Source organism: Berghia stephanieae, chromosome 4 (genome assembly GCF_034508935.2).
Source record: "Berghia stephanieae isolate SIO BIC M18660-M18661 chromosome 4, UCSD_Bste_1.3, whole genome shotgun sequence".
Classification (NCBI taxonomy): domain Eukaryota; kingdom Metazoa; phylum Mollusca; class Gastropoda; order Nudibranchia; family Aeolidiidae; genus Berghia; species Berghia stephanieae.
This window is the reverse complement of record NC_088363.1, coordinates 3,806,576-3,831,249: the sequence shown is the minus strand read 5'-3', so window position 1 is coordinate 3,831,249 and position 24,674 is coordinate 3,806,576. Positions and strand designations below refer to the sequence as shown.

The following is a 24,674-nucleotide window of genomic DNA, read 5'->3' as shown; positions in this document are numbered from 1 at the left end:
ATACTAATATTATAATATTAATAAGGTTTTCGTGAGCGCCATTCTTTTTGTCAAAAATTTGAAATCACATTCTCATGGCAATTTGTGTTGGTACTTGTTGCAATTTAAATGAAAGGAAAAGCGTACGTAAACTAGGCATTATGATCAACAAAACTAAAGACATCAGAGAACGAAAGCAGCTGGCCACCAATGCATTCAACCAACTCCAAAATTTATGGAATAGAAATAACATAATTAGTGAGAATAAATGAACGTAGTGTTTTTATGCACTCCCGTTTACGGTGTATCTTAACGGATCGTTTTTATGCACCTCCGTTACGCATGCGCATTCCACCCAATTTCATCAGCGATATTGTGTCTCTGGATATGACAAACGTTATATTGTGACATCTGTAGGATATCTAATTTAAATAGACATAATAATAATCTAAAAAATCGAAATATAAAACCAGACAATAGAAGTTGTATTGGAGGTAAAATAAGACCTTATTAAATGTGATGAATAGTCAGGTGGCTCCGTAACGTAGTGGACAACCTGTCAGACTCTAAACTTGAAAGTACAGGGTTCGATTCCCATTGTGGACAATTTTTTTTAGTTTACTTTATTAAGACAAAATTTTTGTTGTTATGTTTTTTTGTTTTTTTTTTTTGAAAAACTTTTTATCATGTTTTTTAAAAAAACTTTGATTTTAATTTTCTAAAATTATTTATTTATTTGAGATCAGTATTTGTGTGCCATGTTTCTTTTTACCTTTAATTTTTTAAAATTATTGTTATTATTCTTTACTTTATTATCATTGTATAAACGTACACGGTAATCGCTAAGCAGCGTGCTAAACTACAATCTAAAACTATTTAAACCTCATGGACGTATGCAGAAACATTTTCATTAATTAACCACCACCGCCAACGGAGGTGCATAAAAACGGTGCGTTTTTGTACACCTCCAACGGAGGTGCATAAAAACGCCACCATAAATGAATACAGATTTACGAGGCACAGATTATTCCGATATTGAAAACATAATTGTGGAACCCGGGGCCTCACAAAAAAGAAAGTCTCGATTCATACTGCCGCAAACAATTACGTCGGGTAATCGGAATTTTATTGGCCAGAGATAATTATAAATACTGATCTCTACGAAAAAAAAACAGGGTCCAACGCCTGAGCGATGGAGGCTATTTGGTTACATCTTACGTTTAGAAGATTACATCCCATCCCAAACTGCAATGACAGAATATTTCCTTCATGGCAACAAATATGTAGGGAGACCACCAACATCAATAGTAACTACCCGGAACCAGGATCTCTCTACATATCAGAAATTTCTGGATTCAGATGAGGTCGAACTAATCCCTGAAGAACTAAGAAATACTGCAGTGCCCTCCGTACTACAGTCACAACCAGATCTTGACTCTGGCTCAGGACCGTGACTAGTGGAAACAATTAACATGGATGGAGAGAACAGCTATACTTATCAACCATGATTGAATCACACAATTCTCATCAAGCGGACTGCGAGGCAGACTCTGTTTATATTTTATATCAATAATATGTCGGGTATTTTTTGCTGCTGTAATATTTTAAAACGTTAATGCTCATTTTTTATTGTTGAAGTGGTATGGGAATAAAGCTGAAACCTTCCTCGTTACTACATGTAGCTTTGTGCGTTTTTTTTTTTTATGGCCGAGGTATTAATGGTTGAATGACCCAGTTTAAAACTGGTCCTTTGCTCGACGCGTGACGCAACATATTTAGAACTGTTTTCTGCCACAAAAATTACGTCTATTGTGGAACCTCGTTAAAGAGCGAGGATGGATGATCTTAATGACGACCAACCTATATTTAGACTAGAAAACGAGGTACTATCACTCTGACACCAGAAGATGAATTGCAGAATGTATGTATCCAGTCCTCCAGAGGAGTAGTTTTACATTTCCAATGAAATAAGAACCATTTGACTAACCCTTTTCTTAGCTATTAAAACATGATCAATAACATTTCATATATCTGAAAAATGAGTCAGAACAGTTGTTTGATAGTCCGTCAACGAGATACACTCATCAAAGGTGACACACGTTAAGTAACATGAATTAACCAATGAAACTATTTCAGCTACACATATTGATGCAATGCTTTATGTAAAATCCTCAAAACATCCACCAGCCGGATGAAACTTACCAACACGCAAAACCTCGAATGTTTATAGTCTAATTGAATATAATTTAGTGAGAACTACCCACTAAAATTGTTTTCTAAAAACAACAAAGTGCTGAGTGACGTCAATTTCGTTCCTTCTTTATAAAAGAACCAGCAATGCATAGTACGTAATTGAATAAAACCACAATGCATTGTTCCTTATTCTTTTTTAAAAATGGATTACTACAACTAGGGCTGAGTAGAAACCAGTATTAATTCAGAGAATGCGCAGCATGTTACGAACATGACACAATTCTGTGACATTAATTCTGAAGTCATCAATTTTTGACAAATTAAAGATTAACCAAAAAGAAAACCGAACTAAAAAAGATGAACTAAAATATCAAATATTCCAAGTGCTAGGAGCCGAAGGATGTATTATGACTATGATAAGAGCAAGACGAACAGGTTTGAGGAAAGGTTCGAGAAAAGACGTCATTTCTGTGGCAGAAAAAAAATAGTTATACGAGGACTGTCCCAGAATCAAGGTACGTCAGGCCGTAGCTCCAAAATGTGCTGAGCAAATTTCACGAAAGTTAACATGAGATCTACAAACCGTTTGTCTACTTCTTTACGTAATCGGAACTATCAATGCATTTTCTCTACCGCACTAGAAGGGCAAACATACTTTCCCTAAAAATATGATGTCTGAGTCAATTCTCAACTTTTGATTTCAGTTCATCGTTGTCCTCGAACCATTTTCCAGCCAAGTTGTGCTTCTGAGATACAAACAGATAAAAGTGTCAGATCAGGTCTATGAGAAGGATGTGGTAAAAACTTCCCATCAATGGATTCTGGGAGTTTATTGTTTTGGTGATGTTTGCGGTATGTGGTGCTGCGTTGTCGTGTTGAAAACAACGCCCTTGCTTAGCCGCCACGGTATCTTTCGTCGCACAGCCTCCCTCAACTCGTCCCGGTTTTGCAATATCTAGCTGCATTTATTGCCTGACCACATTTGTAAAATCCCACCAAAAGAACAAGCTTAGCGTGCTAGAACACAGTGGCCATATATTTTTCTCTGAATTTTGCATCTTGAATTTCTTTGTCGCGGTGAAGATGGATGTTTCCAGATCATTGGGTGCTTCTTTGATTCTGGTGTACTGTTTTGAACTCATGCCTCATCACCAGTGATCACATGGTCAATAAAGCATTCATGCCAGATGTCACTTCTAGGCCCAATAGGCAGTTGAACCATCGACCTGAACTTTAAAAAAAAAGATATATGTCTGATTATTCTATGAACAGCGGATTTGAAAATTCCAACACGAAAGAAAGGTTCTAGAAATTTAAGCCGCATGTCCTCCCGAATCAGATTTTCAACATGATGAATATTCTCTTGTGAGTAGAAAGACAATGTGTGGCTTTGTGTGGCTTATTCTACATGTCAGATCGACCTTCTTAAAATTCTTTACACTAGAAAGTTACCCGCTTCAAGCTCCTTACATTTTCCCTATAAACGATTACCAACTCTGAATAAATTTTCAAAGGATGATTTCGTTATGCATTCAGAAACCGTATTACAGCACGAATTTCTTTCTTTGACTATTCAGTTATCATGGATGATAAATTTGTTTTAATGTTAAAAAAGGTCCGTCCATGTAACTCAAACCTGCAGCACTGGTGCTCAATGAATAGATCTTTCATTTCCTGTTTACAGATTTTAGACATAACAAGGGGTTCATAAGTTATAACGTTACTTTAATTCTTATAGAGCCCTCGTAGTGATTCTTATAAATCGTTAGCAGAACGTTGTTTAAAAACTGCATAGCAGCGAAACAAACTTCGGCATTGTATAAGTATACAATTCAACCTGAGTGCGCCTGAAACATAAACATATTATCTCTATTTCTACCAATTTGCATCAATGTTGGTTACTTGATGGTCGATGTAAAAAAGTTTTCAGCTTTGAGTGTGATCAAAATTTTGACAAATGTCTGGAACATGTAACATCACACTAGTTGCAATTATATATATATATATATATATATATATATATATATATATATATATATATATATATATATATATATATATATATATATATATGTGTGTGTGTGTGTGTGTGTTTGTGTGTGTATGTATGTATAACCTCATTTTTGATTTATTTTAGACTAAGGTCTCCAAGGAGTTTATAAAACGGAATTGTTCACAATAAAACGTATTATTTCTTATAAAAGTACTATCACATTTATCATGTATGGTTTAGATAGCTTAAAACAAGAATAATAATGATAAATATTGTTAATTTCGGGTCGGTAAGTCATTGTCTTTTAACGATGGAACAGCCGAACTAATCCTCTTAATTTGTCGCCAACTTGTAATTTGTTAGAATGACTTTCCATCATCGGTGCTTGTTTAACGAAGTGCTGATTTTATTAATTAATCAATACGTTTTATATCAAATTCGATTTGACAGGTGATGTCTGGCCATTGCTAAACGTAAGAAGAGTGATCGAATTTAGATACAATCTTAGATCATTTAATTGATATGACAACGCGAGTGTTTTCGTTATCGTGGCCTCGTTACAAATTGTGTGGGCCTTTACTGTCGATGACATCTCAACCATATATATTATATTCTAAAATAAAAGTTCAGAAGGCAGCCGGTAATAACCTAAATGCTTAAAGTCTTTAATGGAACCAAAACATCCCATTCTCTTCTTAATTAATTATTCGGTTTTATTTATAAAACTTTCTTCGACATTCCTTCTCCGGCAGTGTTCAGACGAACAATTGTAAAATAGAAGTAAATGGTGATGTCCAGAAACTGTTACAAGGAAATGTAGACGTCTGACATACCGATGATCATAAACTATTTGCAACCTTAAACGTTTATAGCCTGATTGATATCATCTAGTAAGATGTATAACTATTAAAATGGCTGTCTAAAATCAATACCAAAGAGCTCGGTGACGTCAATTTCGTTTCACCTGTTCTGTTAATCGTTTGTGAAGACATACGATGATATGAAACAAAGTACAACAAGAGACAATTTATAAATATTTATAACAGATTTTCTTACTCTCGCGATCAGTAGGAGAATTGGCAAATAAAGAAAGGCAGATAAGCCCCCACTGATGTAATATAAAAGCCACCTGGTGCCTCTTTCACGCTAATATAGATATAGGTTAAAAATCTGGCAACCGGACATATAAGTAAAAAAAGTTTTAATTTAGAGAAGATAGGCGGTAGTAGAAGTGGCAAGTTATTTAGATAAAGATCAGATTCATGAAGTAGATAATTATTCCCACCGTTGAGGTGGAAATACTTTTAAATAAATCAATTAGACTAGCCTGACACAATAACACGTTAGCACAAAATTAAACAAATTTATAACATTTTAAAAATTAATTATAAGTTAGACTATTAGTAAGTTTATTTTCATCCTCTCTTTTTTATTGCTAAATTTAATTCATTTTCCCCCTTGTCTGTGTCGGAGCGATCGACAGTAAATTACATGCTCTGGCTGGCGTGCTGCGCGAAACAATAATACAGTGACACTATTATACAAATGGTAGCCGAAGAGAATGATCGGTCATAATATGCTTGTGAACAGGTTCTTTGGTTAATCTATTGGGTAAATATTCTTCAAAATTCTTGTTTCACAGACGGCCGTAGATCCTTAATTACACACACACACACACACACACACACACACACACACAAACACACAAACACACACGGACAGATCTGCGAAAATACAAGGACCAAACTTTGAATGGGTTGCATAATTCTGGCTTCCCTTTACGAGCAGTGGTATTGAAAGGATGTTACTTGATTAACTCTCTCCTTATCAGCCATTTCCAGGATGTTTCCCCAAAACTTCACACCCAACTAACACAAAAATATATTTTTTATCACTCAAACACAATAGCAATAAGTTCTTGCGATACATAATATCTTTAACAAAACATGCTCTACAACACTGTTCATTTTCTTTACATTTTCTTATGTCCTAAAAAATTTTGAATTAAAAAAATGTTGGTTGTTTCGTAACGAATGTGACGATTTTCCGGTAGTTGGTAAGGAGAGGGTTAACAAACTCTTGACAACGCCATTGATCTCATATTAATAACTATGCAGACGGGATACACGTACACACAGACAGATACACACACACACACACACACACACACACACACATATATATATATATATATAAATTATTTTAAAATTTACAACAAGTTACCTGAGTTTGGTTTGTTGTGTGTTGTTGCTTGTTGAAGTGGTTCCGTAGGTTTGTAGTTGATTAGCAAGTACTTCCATCTTGATACAACCTCCACACCTCAACATTTAGAAACATCAACAAAAAAACATCCACACAACTCAGCGAACATAATTGGAAATTAAAAGACTACAAATTAGACCACAACATTTCATGGAAAATTATATCTAAAGCAACAGGATAAACACCAACATCAAAACAATGTAGCTTATGCCTGGAAGAGAAATATATTATAATCAAACACCCTCATGAAGCTACACTCAACACGAAAAATGAGATGTACAATACTTGTCCACATCGACGGAAGTACTTACTAATCAACTACAAACCTACGGAACCACTTCAACAAGCAACAACACAGAACAAACCAAACGTATGTAACACACAGTCCTGACGATGGATGAAAAGGCCTGAAACATCGATGTAGATTGACTCCAACATTGTGGTAAATATTAAAATAATTATTCGCTCCATTGATACATGTCGAGCACTATTCGTACCATATTTGTATCCAACACGATTCAATATATATATTATTATATTAACATTTGAAAGATAATTAAGATTGTTTGACTTCTACAACGTTGTTATCGAGCGTTGCTCTCATCAGGAAGTGGAAGTGAAAGTAGATTGTTGTGTTTTCGTATTTTTCTAGATTCGTGTTTATGGAGGTTCGTAATTACATAAAAGGTCTTCGTTTCCATTATTTTCCATTATTGTTTCCATTATTGTAAAGTGATTTATTTTATACAATATTTTATACAATACATCACTTTACAATAATAGAATAGCATGGACAAAAAAATCAACAAACTTGGATGTCACCATGGGAAGCTACGACGGAGCACAAACATGCGAGCTCTTCGGACTATATCTACTTTCTCAAATGCAAAATCTTGATATAAACATTGGACTATACAGGGACGACGGACTCGCATTGTGCAATAAAAAACCGAGACAGACAGAATTACTAAAGAAAAAAAATATGCAAAATCTTCCAGGACAACAATCGAAGCCAACAAAAAAAAAAAAGGTTCGACTTCCTGGACATAACCATCAACGTAAACGACGGCACCTACCAACCATTTTCAAAACCCAACATCATCCCATTGTACGTCCATAGACATAGCAATCATCCGCCATCTATAATAAAAAACATCCCCGAGAGCATTAACAAACGACTATCTAACAACTCTACAAACAACAACATATTCAACGATGCAATCCCATCGTACACAAACGCACTACAAAAAAGTGGATATAACTACAAACTATGAGGAAGAGACCATTACCATCCCAACAAAGAAACGACAAAGAACGACACATAACATGGTTCAACCCACCCTACAGCAAGAATGTGACAACTTATATCGGTAACAAATTCTTCAATCTAAAATGCTTCCCTCCCGGTCACGTTCTACACCCAATCATGAACAAAAACACCATCAAAATAGGATACACCTGCATGCCAAACATACAAAACATTATTTCCTCTAACAATAACCGAAAACTATCACAGCCAGCTCAGCCCAGCAACAACCTAAAAAAATGCAACTGTAGGACCCAGGCAACATGCCCACTAAACGGCAATTGCCTGACTCAAAACGTAATTTATCAAGCCACAGTAACACGACCAGACACACCTAAACAAGAAACATAATTTGGCCTCACCGAGTGTTCATTCAAAACCAGATACAACCTGCATACATCTTCCTTCAGAAACATACACAAACTACATTCTACTACACTAAGCGAACACATTTGGAACCTCAAAGAAAAAAAAACATACAACACAGCATCACATGAAAAATCATCTCCAGAGCACAGTCGTACTCCCCCTCTTCTAAGATTTGCAACCTCTGCTTGGAAGAAAAATTCTTCATCATCACTAAACTGAACATAGCAGCACTCAACAGAAGAAACGAACTAACATCCTCATGCAGACATGGAAACAAACACCTTTTATGTAATTACGAACTTCCATAAACACGAATCTAGAAAAATACGAAAACACAACAATCTACTTTCACTTCCAGTTCCTGATGAGATAAATAGCTCCTTTTATCCTAAAGTTGAGCACTATTATTTCATGGCTTTTGTTTTTATAATATATATATAATATATATATATATATATATATATATATATATATATATATTATATATATATATATATATATAATATATATATAAGCTACTCATAAAACTTTGGTAGGCGGGATGAAAGCCCTCCGTGAAAAGTGTACAATATTATTGTTGCATTCGGCGATCGGTATGATAGAAAGGCGGGCACGAGAAAGTGCGCACTAATTTAAAAAGCGATAAGAACGCGAATATTCCGTTAATTGGAACAGATACTAATCGTTTTGAGATGTCCTCCTGGAAGCAATTATAGTATTTTATTTCGATTACTCAAAAAAATTGACTAGCACAAGGAAACGGCAGAGAAGCTTCTTAATATATGACATTTGATTTGATTAGAATCAAGAAGTTCTATGATGATGATGATGATTATAATGAGGACGGTGATGATGATGATGGTGATGATGATGATGATGATGATGATGATGACGACGACGATGATGATACTTTACGTAATTTAAAATTTGTAAAAGTTAAGGCACATCTATTAGCAATCCATTTCTTTTCTTATCCTCCCGCAGTGTATAGAAACAAAACCATCTGTTGGCGATCTTATTGACAATGACTGTGACGGGTCCATAGATGAAGAAACACATGATTCCAGGGGTTAGTATAACAAAACCTGTCTATTTCTATCGTTAGGATTTCTTGCAAGCAAATACTCTTTGTCAGAAACTCAAACAATTGGGCATGCGATAGAAAGAACACACTTATTTTAAGTCCAAAATGTCTTGCAACTATTCTTTGGCATGTGTCATCGGATTTCACATATTCTCGAACGTCTTTAGTAATTCCAGGCCATGTGGAAATCTAGGATATTCTCGTCAATGTGAAAGAGCTACCAAGATGTCCAGAAGTTATTGAATCATGCGCTATTAAGACCTGTAAATGAGCTCTATAAAAATTGATTGAAACTCTTCGTAATTCGTAGCGGAAAAATCCAATGAATCGATAAGAATAGTAAACAGCATGCCCGCTTCAGCAAAACAATGGCAGAAAACTAAATTGCGCCGAAATTAATAAGGCTACTTACCATTGTTCCTTATAATTAGGTACCAAATCAGTGAAGAAACTAGAAACGGTAAAACAGTTTGTTTACAATGCGAGTCAATCGAGATGGACTGTAGCAATCATATAATAGGTACCACAATAGACGTCATTTTTATGGCAGAAAAAAACCCTATATATCTTGCGTCATGCGTCGAGAAAAGGACTATTTTTTAATCGGGTCATTCAACCATTCATACCTCGGCCATTATAAAACGTACCGGACTAAATTTGGTATCGTCTTAAAGAGGAAGGTTTCAGCTTTATGCCTATACCCCTTCAAAAATAAAAAATGGACATTAAAGGTTCAAAATTGCCGTTTTAAAACTTTAAATCAACTACAAATTCCGACATATTATTGATATAAATTTTGAACCGAGTCTATCTAAAAGACAACCATTTTATCTATATTTCTACCAATTTGTTTTAATGAAGGTTGTTTAATGGCCGAGGTATCGCATTTTCAAAAAGCCCACCCAATCCTTGTTTTCAGCGTTGGGTGTTATCGGATTTTTAAAACACCTCATTGTAGTTTGTAACAGCACTTTAAAATGCCGTGTGAATGAGATCTCAAATTATTGACAAAAAAAAAGTTCACGAAAACATGAATATTATATTAAAGTTCTTTCATAGTTTATGTTTTAGATAGTTTAAAACAAGGAACAGCCTAAATAAACCCCTCATTTTCCCGGTTTTTTATTAACGTGTAATCTTGTTTGGATGCCTTTCTAGCGTTGATTTTCATTAAACGACGTTTTGTTTTTATCAATTTATACATGTTATTTTGTTCATATCTGGTTTGTCTCTCGATTTTATTTATTGCTAAACAAAAAACAAGCGACAAATCTATACACACACTCTACACTCATGGCAGCCATGTTGTTGCTATGACAAAATGATTGTTTGATCTCGTTAGAACTGAAGTAGATTTTTACTGTCGAAGGTGTAATGTCGTTTTTAAATCAATTGCATAGGAATACCCACTACTTGTAGTTTATAAATAGACAAACGACACACAACGATTCGTCCCAATGTGTTAGAAAATTGAAAAAGCATTGTTATTGTTTATTTTATTTGGGAAAAGTGGTACTTGTAATGGTTATAAGCTTGGAGAAATAAGACTTCGAAGTTCCACTTCGTTTTCTAACAGTTTTTTTTTTCTTTTCTGATGCTTTCATGATAGTGATAGACAATGTATAGGAACAATAGGAGTTACTATTGGATAATGAAGCAGTATATCTGTAGAAGTTAAATAATCATTCTTTACGCCATTAAAACTGCATCAAAATGGATAATAGGATGACGTGTATTTATTTGTTTTTGTTTGTTTGTATTTTTTTTTTAAATCAGGAAGAGATGTAAATTTAAGACGAGAAAAGAAGCAAATAAAGAGATTTTTTTCAGTTTTGGTTTTGGTGAGATCTGCGATACCTCAATTCGTACAATACTCGCCTCTCAAGCAAAGGGACGTTAATCATAAATGATCGGGTGGCTAGGTCTTTAGGGTGTGTGTGGCGGAAAGTACTTTATTTCAGACTAGCGTCCCATCTAAAAGGTAGCAGTTCAATCATTAACACAGAAATCAGGATACAGTCACGCGTGATAGACCTTAAGGCACTAAAAGACTTAGGGGTGGTAGGTGGTTGAGGGTACAAAAGACACACCTGCTGGGCACAAGCGCATGATTCCGTATAAGAGGAAAGCACTCTACTGCCAACGTTTATATCGATACCCTCCTAATAAGATACAAAGAGACGATTTACAGTGGAAAAATCATCCCCCTTTATAGGAATAATACATTTTACTGCACCCTTTCGGTTAAGGATCCCAGAGAGGGCCAAGGCTAAAACAAAGAAATATAATTACCAGACAAGTCCATAACGTAGAATGGAAGTGAAACAGACGTTGCGGAAGTAAAAACATGATGTCTTGAGATTATAGGGGTTTCTTAAGAGCTTGATTTATTATTTTATGCTGCTGGTTCCAATAGTGTGCTTATCTTTCATGATTTCATGTTGAATTTTGTGAAGGAAATATTGACTTTACCAAAAAGTTAAGATGATTTTTGAATTCAGCAGGTCCGGTTTCCTTCAGTACATGACAATTTTCTTCTATCATCATTCCTTTGAGAGATATTAAATCTTTTATACATTTTGCTTGTGATTATAGCTATTTTTCTGACAACATGCAACATTGCGTGTTTCCTGGTGTTCACCTCTTTATTTCTCAAAGACCAGTTGAAGAAAATGTCTGAAAAAAATTGGATCACTTCCCTGGAGTACTCTCTACCCGTTGATGTGAATTATATGTAATTTTGTAAGATCATTATGTTAATATAGTATATGGAATATGCTATTTCGTCATACTGGAGGCCAAAACATTTACTTTCGCGTGTGTTTTGGGGAATTGTCAACAGACTGTAGATTTAGGAATTATATTGTGTCTGGTTCAAATCTTGTTATATTTTATTTACCTAGTCACTCTGCTTTAAAAATGTATATCACTAGTATGATGAATCTTTTTAGTGGTTAGTTACATGACGTCAAAGTTGGAACATTTTCTTACATCAATTGGCAAGCAAAAAAAAAAGTGTGTCTGTGTGTACTAAACTTAGCATCTCTTCATGAGAACAAGCACTGACTACAGGAGGTGAAACGTATAATATTCTTCCCTCCGAGTACCAGGATACAAATTTTGTCATTTCTTTTCCAGATGATGACGGTGATGGAAAAGTTGATGAGGATCTGGCAACCCCCCCAAGAGGTTAAGCTGGAGTTTGTCTTTATCTGTTCTTCTTCTTCTTCTTCGTCTTCTTCTTCTTCTTCTTCTTCTTCTTATTATTATTATTATTATTATTATTATTGTTATAGAATATTGTGGAATTAAATGAAAGAAGGAACTTCCTCTGTTGAACTCTTTAGTATTTTTTCTATATAAATTCTGGGGGCCAAATGACCCCCAATTCAGGAAATCGTACTTTCTATTACTTCTCTCTTCGAAAGTCATAGGGGCCATTTGGACCCAGAATCGGAAAATCTCAAATTCCAGATGAGCATGCTCAGTGTAAGTAAACTATGCACGTGACAAACACGAAATTTGGCATGTTTATGGACATCATCAGTTTAGCAAAAGTCACCGAATTTCAGGACTCTGTGTCGAAAATTGACTGTTTTATGAATAAAAAAGATACCCCTGCGGTCTTTTTGGCCCCCATGTATGAAAGTTGGGTTAAAAACATGGGAATATCTTTTATTTTTATAATATTGAGCTTTTTTATATAGCGGAATATCCACTGAACGTGCTCAAGGCGCTTTACAGGGTGTCCCTGGCCAACAGCAACCCTTAACGTTTAGAACAGGACATACAGCCTGTTAGGCAATACTACATTTTCTTCGGACAGAGACAATGCTGTTAACAGCCAGGTACTTACCTTATGCAGTTATTAAGATCCATATATGAATAGTTTACATTATTCGTGAGTTCGATCTGCTTTCTTTTTTTTTTTACTTTTTTTCACTTCTGTGTGATTAAATGAATTGTATTTGTTTGTACACAATGTTAATGGTACTTTGTATTCAATTTTCTTTAAAAAATTATTAGTTATTGTGTGACTCTTCACCTCAAATCGCTTTTAGATCGGAGTAAAACTTGTCCGAAGATTTTAATTAAACAATAATAGAATGTGAAATATTGTTGGTTTTTGTTTTTTTTTTTTGTATTTGTTTTCATCACCCATCTTTCACATTATTAAAAATCACAAATTCAATCTTAGTGTTAAAATCACGTAGATATAAACTGCTTTCAGACAACGGAGTATAGCATGGTTTATATTGGCAAATTGCCCAAAATTTCAATGATCGGCTTATCTCCTGACGTCATATTCCTATAATGATTAATATCTCTTGTTATCTTCAAGCAGTGAACGGAAAATGGAGTGATTGGACGGACGCTCCAGGTGATAGGTGTGGACGTGTATATGAATGTGTCCGGTTTGCAGTACGATACTGTGATAATCCAACCCCGGCATACAATGGACAATGGTGTAGCGGAAGAGGAGTTAAGGAGGATATTTGCTATCAGCAGCGGCCATCGTGTGAAAAATGTTACAAGGGGACATTAAATGGTAAGATGGCATCATCTCTCTCTGTTTCTTTCTTTCTCCTTCTTCCTCTTATTCTTGTTCTTCTTCTTTCTTTCTTTCATTCCTTATACTTCTTCCACTTGTTCTTGTTCTTCTTTCTCACTCCCTTTCCTCTTATTTCTTTCTTTCATTACATCTTTTCTTGTTCTCCTCCTCCTCTTCCTTCTTCTTCTTCTCTCTCTCTCTCTCTTTCTTTCCCTTTCTTTCTTTCTCTCATTTCTTTATTTATTTCTTTCCTTTTTTTCGTTCTATCATTTCCTTATTTCTTTCTATACTTTCCATTCTTTCTTCCCCTTCTCTCTTTCTATCTTACTTCATTTCCTTATTTCTTTCTTTACTTTCGCTTCTCTCTTTCTTTCTTACTTCCTTTCCTTATTTTTTTCTTTTTGCCTGTCTTTCTTTCTTTCTTTCTGTTTTTCATCAGCCACGGGACGCATTAGGCATTACTGTATGTCGGCTGCATGGAAAGCAAAGTTCTTATCCGTGGATTTTCCCTGGGTTTCTTAGGGCATAGCTACCAAAAGAGACAATTTTTTGAATATCTAAAATTTATTTTTCGTACTATATTTATAAATCGTTCTGATACAGAGTCATTGAAAACACTTTTTAAATTTTCAAAAATCCATTTATCAATAAGAAAATGAGAGCAAATTCATTTTTCAAGAACTTTTTTACTTGCCAATTGATATCATGTAACTAAACACAAAAAGATTTATCATAAACGTGAAAAATATAGCACAGTGACTAAATAAATGAAAGATAACAAGATTTGAACCAGGCCTGCTTTTTTTTTTTTTACTAAATCTCCAGTCTGTTGGAACTTCGCCACAAACACTCGCGAAAGTAAATGTATGGCCTCCAGCATGACGAAATAGCGTATTCCATATACTATAATAACATAATGATAAAACAAAATGACACGTCAACGGGTAGAGAGTACTCCAGGGAAGAGGCCTAATTTTCTTCAGACATTTTCTTCAAATGGTCTTCATAAAATAAAGGAGTGAACATCTTGAAACACGCAATGTTGCAGGTTGGCAGAAAAGTTGCCACAATTACGAGCAAAATGCATAAAAGATTAAATATCTTTCGAAATAAGGCAGATAGAAGAAAAATATCTCGGTTTATCAGAAACCAGACCTGCTGAATTAAAAAAGCATCTTAACTTTTAGCTAAAGTCAACATTTCCTTCTCAAAAATCAACATGAAATCATGAATGATAAGCAAGATATCACGTCTTTACTTAATCCACTCCTGTTTTCACTTCCATGCTACTTTATATGATGAGGAGCTAAAAGATTAGTTCTATCAGATTAAGAGCTCATTGGGTACCACAAGAGGTAATCTATAGAGCAGTAAAATTAGGTGCCCCAAACGTAAACAAAGGTCTACAAGCACATGGCAAACCACATGTTCCTGTCTTGACAGCTCACGTTCCAATGTAAATTATAGAAAAAAATAACCTTTAAAATTTGGTTGTTAGGTGGCAAAAGAAACACATATTCATAAATACTCGATCATGCATAAAATAATGTCTAGATATGGATATTTTATGGAACAAAAGGTAAAATTTATCAAAAGTTACAGTCTATCTATGTTTAGACCAGAGCAAATTATTGCGCTGGTGTGAACAAGACGAGAATTATTCGGAGACTGGTTTTCAGAATAATTAAGCCTTATATTATTATTTCTGAAACTGTTAGATTTTATGTAAACATATTTTCAATACTGAAAGTTTATTGCCTACAACTCAAACTACAAAATTGGGAGACCTATATTGTGCGTAAATTATTCCGGTCCCTAACGAAAATCACTAGCAACTTGTTATTGTTTACGTTTGGGGCACCTAATTTTACTGCTCTATAAATATTTTAAATGAGTTTTTCTTACTATGCCCATAACCTATTCTGAGAGTATGGAAAACGCATTTTGGATTTTGAAAATCCTTACATAAAATAGAAAATGAGACCAAATTCATTGTAACGACTCAGGGTTAGACTATGTTAATTCAATTCAATTATTATCAATCACAATATGGGAAATTTAAAACAAATACTCAAATACATATTACGACCATCCAGGACGGAGTTATTTCAGTAACTAACTTAATACACAAACAACCTCTTACGATGTTTCTAAGTGACAAAAAGCGCTGACACGTTCACGCAATCAACATTCACACCCACATGCAAAACATGCACAACACAAGATGCGTACCGCTAGAAAGAACCCTAACATAATTAAACACAGCCGAACAATTCCAATATATTCCTAAACATGTTACATTACTCCCCAACTAAGGAATTGCTTTAATCAATGCCATAAATGTAACACGGTAGTTTATAAATAGTCAAAAGGCACACAGGGATTCGTCTCAATGTGCTAGAAAATTGAAAAAAAAAAAAAAAAAAAACCCGATGCCATTGCGGTTTTTTTTTGGGGTTTTTTTTTTTTTTTTTTTGGGGGGGGGGGGGGGGGGGGGGGGGGGCGGGATTGTTTTTTTTGGAAATGGTACTCGCAACGTTATAATTTGAATATTGGAAGAAAAAACAAAGACTTCGAAGTACCACTTCGTTGTCTAGATTATTAGATTTAATATTTCGAGTGCTTTCATTATAGATAAGTGCAGGAACAATAAGCCATAAACATTTACTTTCGCGAGTATTTTTGGGAATTTCAACCGACTGAAGACTTAGAAGAAAAAAATGGTGTTTGCTTCACATATTGTTATCTTTTAGTTATCTAGTCACTGTGATTTAAAAATGTGTTTCTTTTTAATGTTTAATTATATGACATCAAAGTTGGAACATTTTCTTGGATTAATTATGGCAAGTAAAAAAGTTCTTGAATAAAAATGAATTTAATTTGCTTTCATTGTATTTATGTGTAGATATCCCATGACTATCATAATACTTTAGGAATATTAATATAGTAAGACAACCCCATTTCAAGTATTTATAAATTGTCTCTTGTGGTACCCATTGTCAGTCTGCATCTTCTAGGTAGTTTCAGACTAGTTGCATGAATAATATAATTTAACTGCTTGTGACTAAGTCCCCTTTCTCTTACGTTGTTTTTAAATGCAGTACATGCAATGTTAGCTAGATCTTTGACCATTCTACCATCTTCCTTTCAACTAGCGCTCAAATGACTTAAACGTGTCGCAAGTCCTGACAAACTGCTTCAAACACCAATGTAAGAAAACCATGGTAAATGAATTAGAGATAACAAATATTGAGGTCTAAATGATGAAAATCAATTTTACATAATGTAAACCATTTTCAACACCGTATCTCATTTACCAAAATAAATAGTGAAAAAATTACAAGAATATTTATATAGCGTGTGCTCACGGCTACAGCATGCTCAACGTGCTTCGAATACTTCATTCATTTCCCCAGCAGTGTATTTCGAAGTCATGCAGTGTAAGTGAGCCATTAGGCCTCTATTTTGTTATAGCACACTTACACTACCCGTCAGTGGCAATATTCAAGTTGTTATTCATATCTTTGTCGAGTTTCTGTCATAATTCGAATAGATACAGTGGAACCTCGGTATAACAGGTTATGATACAACAGGGACTCGGTTATAACAGTGTTTTAATATCCCTGTTCTCTCTCTCTCTCTCTCTCTCCTCTCTCTCTCTCTCTCTCTCTCTCTCTCTCTTTATATATATATTATATATAAAATATATATAATATATATATATATATATATATATATATATATATATATATATATATATATATATATATAATATATAAAAATATATATATATATATATATATATATATATATATATATATATATATATATATATATATATATATATATATATATATATATATATATTTCGTAGCCTTTTGTAAAATGTAATCGGGCACAGCAGGCTCGTTTAGTGCATACTCCGTTATTATAACAGGGGTGCTAAATATCAATGTATTCAATATATCCAAATACATACAAAATGTCTTTTGGTTTTTCTTTCTCGCCCTCTTTGCCTTTAGTAAAATTTACAGGATATAGCAGGAATTTTAAGAGCCTAATCGGTTATATAGTATTTTCCGATCGAAAATCGCAGATTGCAAAACCAAATGCCTTATTGGAAATTCAATAAACACACAAAGCAATTTCAGTGCAATAAATAGAAAGTTCAATAGCACAACTTGTAACAACAATAAAACAAAACGACGTGACATTGTGGTTAAATTTGTAAAAATGGAAATTCAAAGGAAGCAGTGCAACATCAAATAACTCATTGCAAGTTCTGAAGAAACAATGTGTGCACGCAGGTGCATTTTCAATAATGAAGAAAATCGAATAAACATCATAATCATATCGATTGTCAATATTAATCAGTTTGTGATAAATCAAACCACCATTGCAGCTGACAGCAAATGCCATGGTAATATTTTGGCCACGCGTCCGTTCACTACACGTATAGCCTGTGATCTTTGGCTATCTCGCTCTCTTTTTCGCCTCGTCCACAGGTTATACCTGCTTCATCCACAAAGATGAAATTAGGGATGTTCGCACATGGCATGGTCTGGACGTTCTTGTTTGGTGCGGCTGGAGCATCTTTCACATCAGCTACTTAACAGTTATAAGCATTACAGATAATGCTTCACTAACCGTTGTCCGACTAACACGCGGAGCATGTGGTTAACTCGTTTTCAGTTCAGTTTTTAACATGTCAAGAATAATCTCAGGAATTTGATCAGTAATCTGGTGAAGATTGTCTTTCATCTTCGATGCCATTCAAACGAATGGTCTGCCATCTCGGTCCTTTGAAACCTGAACCTCATTCTCTTGAGCCCATCTGACGATATGATAAACGGTAGATTTATTTATATAAAGAGCAAAGTCATCAACGGTCATTGATGTACGGAATAATCTTTGTTTATCATGATTATTGGCAGTCGTCACTCTTTCAGCCATTGTCCCAGTAACTCCCGTTACAACATTAAAATGCTATCAACAAATAATATTTAATATTAATAATATTGGTGGTTATTAAACTTTCAATGAGGTTATTGATTTTTAAAAATGTTTGTTCTTGAGGTTTTTTTTTTTTTTTGCGTGTTATTGAACTAAAAATTTCAATCAGTGTTTATTACAAAAAAACGCGCGTTGCTTTGAAATTGCAGTGCGCAATTAGAACTGACAATGTAGCTATTGAAACTTCCAACTGTGTTTTGATCGGTAATACTATATCTATAACAGGGGCAGGAAACCCACTCAATATCTCCAAAAGTGGATTTGCCTGCAGCCGACAGCTAAAAGCAACCAAGAGCTAGGCTAAGACTAGTTCACGAATAATCTTCGTGTGTGCGCGTGTGTGTGTATGTGTGTGTGTGCGTGCGCAATTTAGGCCATTTTCAGTTATTTCCCTTGAAGTTCGGACATGACAGGTCAGTAAAAAAAACCCAAAAAACTTGAGCATGTATATAGCACAATATCCACTTAACGTGCCTCAAGCCCTTCACAAAGGAAACAGCGATTTTCGGCTGGTCCCACCATCACTGTTATACCGATGTTCCACTGTTGTGTACTTTTACATAGTCCAGCCATTGCCGAAAATTTCGACCACACTCAAAGCTGAAAACAAGAATTTGGTGAGTTGTTATTTTTTTCTGTTGTTTTTTTTTTTAATGCGAGACCTCGGCCATCAAGCAAACCACATTTTCAAAAATTGTGCAAATTTGTCTATAAGATAGACTCGGTTTAAATCTTATAAACGTCGATGTTTTCCGCTCCTGTAATATTTTATGGCAGCATATTTTAAACCTTTAATGCCTTTTTTTATTGTGTAAGTGGTATAATGATAAAGCTGGAACCTTCCCCTTTCAGATGTCACAAAATGTAGCTCTGTACGTTTTCTGATGGCCGAAGTGTCAATGATTGAATGACCCGATTATAAATCGTTGATATCTCGACGGGTGACGACTATATATATATATATATATATATATATATATATATATATATATATATATATATATATATATATATATATATATATATATATATATATATACCTATATATAGCTTTGTTGGGATTTTTTTCTGCCACTAGACTAACGTGGTATCTATCTGCTATTATTCTGAGGTTTCACTGTACTATATCGAGACATGAGAGATCATAAGATTCTTGAACATCTGCGTGTGAAATTTCGGACACGTTCCATTGCCGCTGCCAGGGAGGCGTGCGTTGGGAACGAGTGGTTTAGCGGTACGGTGTCCCGTGTTAAATAAAAGAAATACACAAATGCAATAATAAGCGTGGTCAGTGGCCTATCGGGTGACAATTATTGTGGAAAATTTTGTCCGACTTTGTGTCATTGGTTGAAGCACTTTATAAGCATTACCCAAATCGTCTCGGATGTCAAAGAATATCTAAATAAAGACAATGACAGCTATTAAAAGAGTGTTAGTACAAAATTAGAGGTCTACAGGCAACTCGTACTGTATGAAATGAAAATGTCGTTCCATTTAGCCAGCTAGGGGAAAAATTGAGCGCACTGAGCATAATAAATCCGTAGAAATACCCTATATAAATGTTCACTAATATATTATTTTCATTTTAGTACAAAGATGTTCACCATTTTGCAGGTTCTGTGTGCTCATGTCATGCAAACTTTTCAGATGGCTTTTGGAAGCCTGAACATTGTGATCGCTGCTTGACCGGATTTAAACAACTTGAATGTAAATATTGTTCAAAAGGTAATGTTTTACAATGGTAGCATATCTTAGGCTATATTTCACCAATCCAAACAGTACTATGTCGAAGGGATAATAATACTAAAAATTGAATTCATTTGATTGAAATCTTTTAATTTTAGTTTAGTTTTAACTTCCTATTCTTAATTGCTATACAATAATTTTCTCTAATCAATTTTATTGTCTGCTCTTCCCCTGGATGACAATCGGAATAAGTTGCGTGTCTTTAACGTAATGATGTTAAGTAATACTGAATGACCCGATGTTGTACATCAGTGGAGCAGTGTAAGAGAAAACATATGGGGGCCCAAAATAGAGCCCGGAGAGGTGTAACTTGTCACTAAGAGATTCGATTTTTACAAGCTAAGATATATATCTAAATAGTCTGTAATCAATTTCAACGGGGATCCTGTGAGTCCGATATGATTGTGTAGCCGCTGAATTAATTTGCGTTGATCGACCCTGTCAAAGGCAGCTTCTAATGGTGCTCACACTACTATGTTATGACGATCGACTCAATCAGCAAAGGCAGCTCTGTGGCCCCCAGCAACACCAACACACAAATACACTTGTCCATAGAATCAACTCATAGAAGAAACAACAAGAATATATATATATATATATATATATATATATATATATATATATATATATATATATATGTATTAATACCGGATAGGGAGACTTTTGGTACCCCTATTAGTTCATTTTACAGTACTTTACCAATAGGGAGACCAAAATCCGGTCCCCCTATTGATTTGACCTCTAGCACATTCACTTTTCTATTTTTAGTTTAAGGTTGTCAACCCAACCGTCAAGGATATATAATTGTAAATCATAGTATTGAAGTTATTTGTTAAACACCACAGTAAGAAGAGTTATGCCTAAATTTTCACGTTGGTCAATAAGGTGACCGCCTGAAAAAAGTACAATAGGGGTACCAGTGTTTTCATCGATATATTTCAATAGTGAGGCAATATATCTTTCCGAAATTTTCTCTAAAATTCTAGAGCATTATATGGATTTTTATAGTAATGAAAACCTAATATAAAATTGTGTGAAAGTTGATGAACTGAAGAATGAACAAGATATACGAATTATAATCTATTTTTAGAAACAGATTTATCGAATCTTGGTCCGGATTCTTATCTTGGTGACAAGAGACAAGCAAACATAGTAACTCTTTTTTTCGTGAAACGTATGTTTAGTCAATTTCGCGCATAAAGAGGCACTCGGCACTCACTCACTCCGCAAGTCAGTAGTAGGTGGTTATCAGTTATCAGCTTTAATTCTTAGTCAAACGCTTCATCAAACCCATTATTGAGTAGCATGTTGATGCCTGATGCCAGTTGAAGCCATCTCGACGTCGTGAAATGGAGCATCTTCTGTCATAGCAGTAGAATCGTCAGATGCCGCATTTAAATCCTCCATTCCAGGCGTTGCTGTTGCCATATCGATCTTCGAAATGATTTGGTCTAGACGTCAAGTTGACCCGTTCTATGTCTGAAGAGATTTTAAAGTGCAATACCTAACATTATATCTTGATCTACAAAAGAGTCTTTTTAAATGAACCGCTGTGTTTCTATATTTTTCAAGAACCAATGATTATCTGATAACCACTGACTACTGACTTGCGAAGAGAGTGGCCGACGGACGTCCTCTCTATAGCCGCAAGTATTTTTTCGTCACTTGCTGAGTTCCAAACTAGACGTCTATGGCATCGTGGAGTAAATTGATGCTGGAGGCATCATTGAAGAGACACCGAGATAATTTAAATGGTAAGTTATTGGCCATTCTTATTACATCACTGTTGATTTAAGATTTTCAATAGGGTAGACATCACAATCACACACACACCGATTGATGAATGTCACTTGTCAGTCAGTCATTTGGAAGTGGAGTCAGATAATTCGGGAACTTCTGTAGACTGTAGATTCACACTAGTGAGTAAGATCTGTCGTTTACTACTACTACTACTACTACCACTACTACTTTTAGTTTTAGCGCTATCCAACTCAACACTTCTCGTGTTTATTTTATTTTGGCAAAACTAGAATGGATTTTTGAAAAGAATATAAAATAATTTAAACTTAAACCTGTCTTTGCATCTTGCTTTATGCATACAGTATGCCATATCACAGCCATCACAAAATCATAGTTTAATGTTGAGAATATACTATTTCTTTTGTAACTTCAGATCAGAGATTTGAGCTTTAAAAATCCTGAAAAATGTCTTGCTGTCAATCCAGACAACCCTTTTGATGTGATCTATGATGTTAATGGTAAGAATGTAATTTGATGAGGAAATGAATAACATTTAGGTACACATAGTTTGCTTTTTTTTTTTTTTTTTTTGAGTCATGATGTGTAATACTATTACAGTCCACTCCGGATAATTGCAACTCGTTTAATCGCAACTTTCGGTTAATCACAATATTTCCTAAGCAATGGAAATAATTCTATATAAAAGTCACTGGTTAATTGCAACAAACTTCGGTTTTTTTAAAAAGTGGTAAATTCAAGAAATCAAACAGTATATCATGATTAAATTTCATCATGGATGAAATCGTGACAGGTTGAAGAATCGAGAGTGAGCAGGATTTAATGCTACAGTAGTGTGTCACCACTCTGTTAGAGTCGAAAGAGGGCGGGGCTCTGCAGTATGGGTTTGTGACGTCATCGGTGGCCATTAAATAGAAGAGGGGTGGGGCTGGTCATAATCTTGACAACAGGTTATAAATGACAGTTATAAAGAGAGACTGAGCGATATCCTTTGTTTTAGGATTAACAACTGTGCATTGTGACCAACGAGTTTGGTGAGAGCTTATTGTCTCTCATTAAGGCTAATCTCTTTAACTCTGACAAATGTTGAATTGTTGAGAAAAAAGATTGAAACTTCTTCCAATCTGAATAAGATATCGGCTTGCTTCATAGCTGCTTTTGGTTGACAAATCTACACGGGGCTGCCATATGGTTTTTGTTTCAATCAAATTGCTCTGTATGTGGTGGACTAAGAATATTATTTACTGGTTTGAGTTGACAATAAATGTGTAAAATGTTGAAATAGTGGACAGGAAACTGAATTTCGGTTAATCCCAACATTTTCGATGATCCCAAGGTATTGCGATTATCCTAAGTGGACTGTACCTGAATCTTGAACGAAAAACTATCATATGGATATGATTATAGACAGATTGGTTTCTGGAATTATATTTCCGTCCTCCCTTGCCAACTCTGACGTCTTTGAAATTTAAAAGAAAATAGCCAGAAGGTTTCGGACTTAATTTTCTTTTTTTTTTCCAAAGGACAATAGTCATAAGGTAAATAATTTTTAAAAAACCCTTTTACAGCACAAGATGGCATGATTTTTTGTTTAAGAGTTTAGAGAAAAACTTGCACATGATAGTCTTCAGCTTTTTTTTTTGTTTTTATTTTCTATATAGACTCCAACTCAGAGCCTGAAAGTGATGCAGAACAAAGTTCCATATCACATGATTCATTTGTGGTAAGTATGTACATTAAAATAAAATCATAACATTTGTATAGCGTTTATCCACAGTTGGCACCATGCTCAAAATGCTTCACATCAACATATTTTGTGGTGGACAAAACACATTTGCCACAAAAGATGAGACCTGCAGTCTGTTAGGCGCAATACAATATTTCAGGACAAGGACAACACTGTTTTACACCAGTGAGATCTCCTAGTTTTTTGTTGTTAAAAATTTTTCTTTGCAGTGGACTTCGCCAACAATAACACTATTTTAAACCTTCCTCGTTATATTTTGAAGTGATATTCATTGATGAGCCATTCACATTAGAAGTCGTTTGTTTTTTATTTGACAAAATGTGAAAATGATGCGTTTCCAGGAAAAATTAAAATAGCTTCTGTTGGGATTATACTTTTGATCTCGCATTTTGTCCAAATTCTCTTGCATCGTAATGTTTATCAACTTTTTTTGTTAACTATATTGCAGTTGCAAGGTTAGGAAGTTCATATTGTTGCAATGACAACCGTTTATATGTCCAGAATCGTAGTGATATAAAAAATTGTTTTGTAGTTGTTGGTCCTGGTGTAGGATTTAAAGAGTGGGTTAAAAACGGTTTACTGAAACCCTGGTTGGTGTATCTATAGTTATCCAAGCACAGTTGAACATATTAAATACTTAGACAATATGTCTGCCTTTCTCAACTCTTTTTT

General features: G+C 34.7%; 1 protein-coding gene across 1 annotated transcript in view; it reads left to right on the top strand.

The window, feature by feature from the left end:
* The window catches only part of LOC144971666 (uncharacterized), a 110,496-nt gene that overhangs the window by 61,195 nt on the left and 24,627 nt on the right, over window positions 1-24,674 (top strand). The window contains exons 12-15 of the mRNA XM_078912740.1: window positions 9,087-9,171; window positions 12,325-12,375; window positions 13,532-13,735; window positions 20,366-20,476. Of these exons, the coding sequence (XP_078768866.1) occupies window positions 9,087-9,171; window positions 12,325-12,375; window positions 13,532-13,735; window positions 20,366-20,476 (451 nt within the window). The remainder of the gene's footprint in view (window positions 1-9,086; window positions 9,172-12,324; window positions 12,376-13,531; window positions 13,736-20,365; window positions 20,477-24,674) is intronic.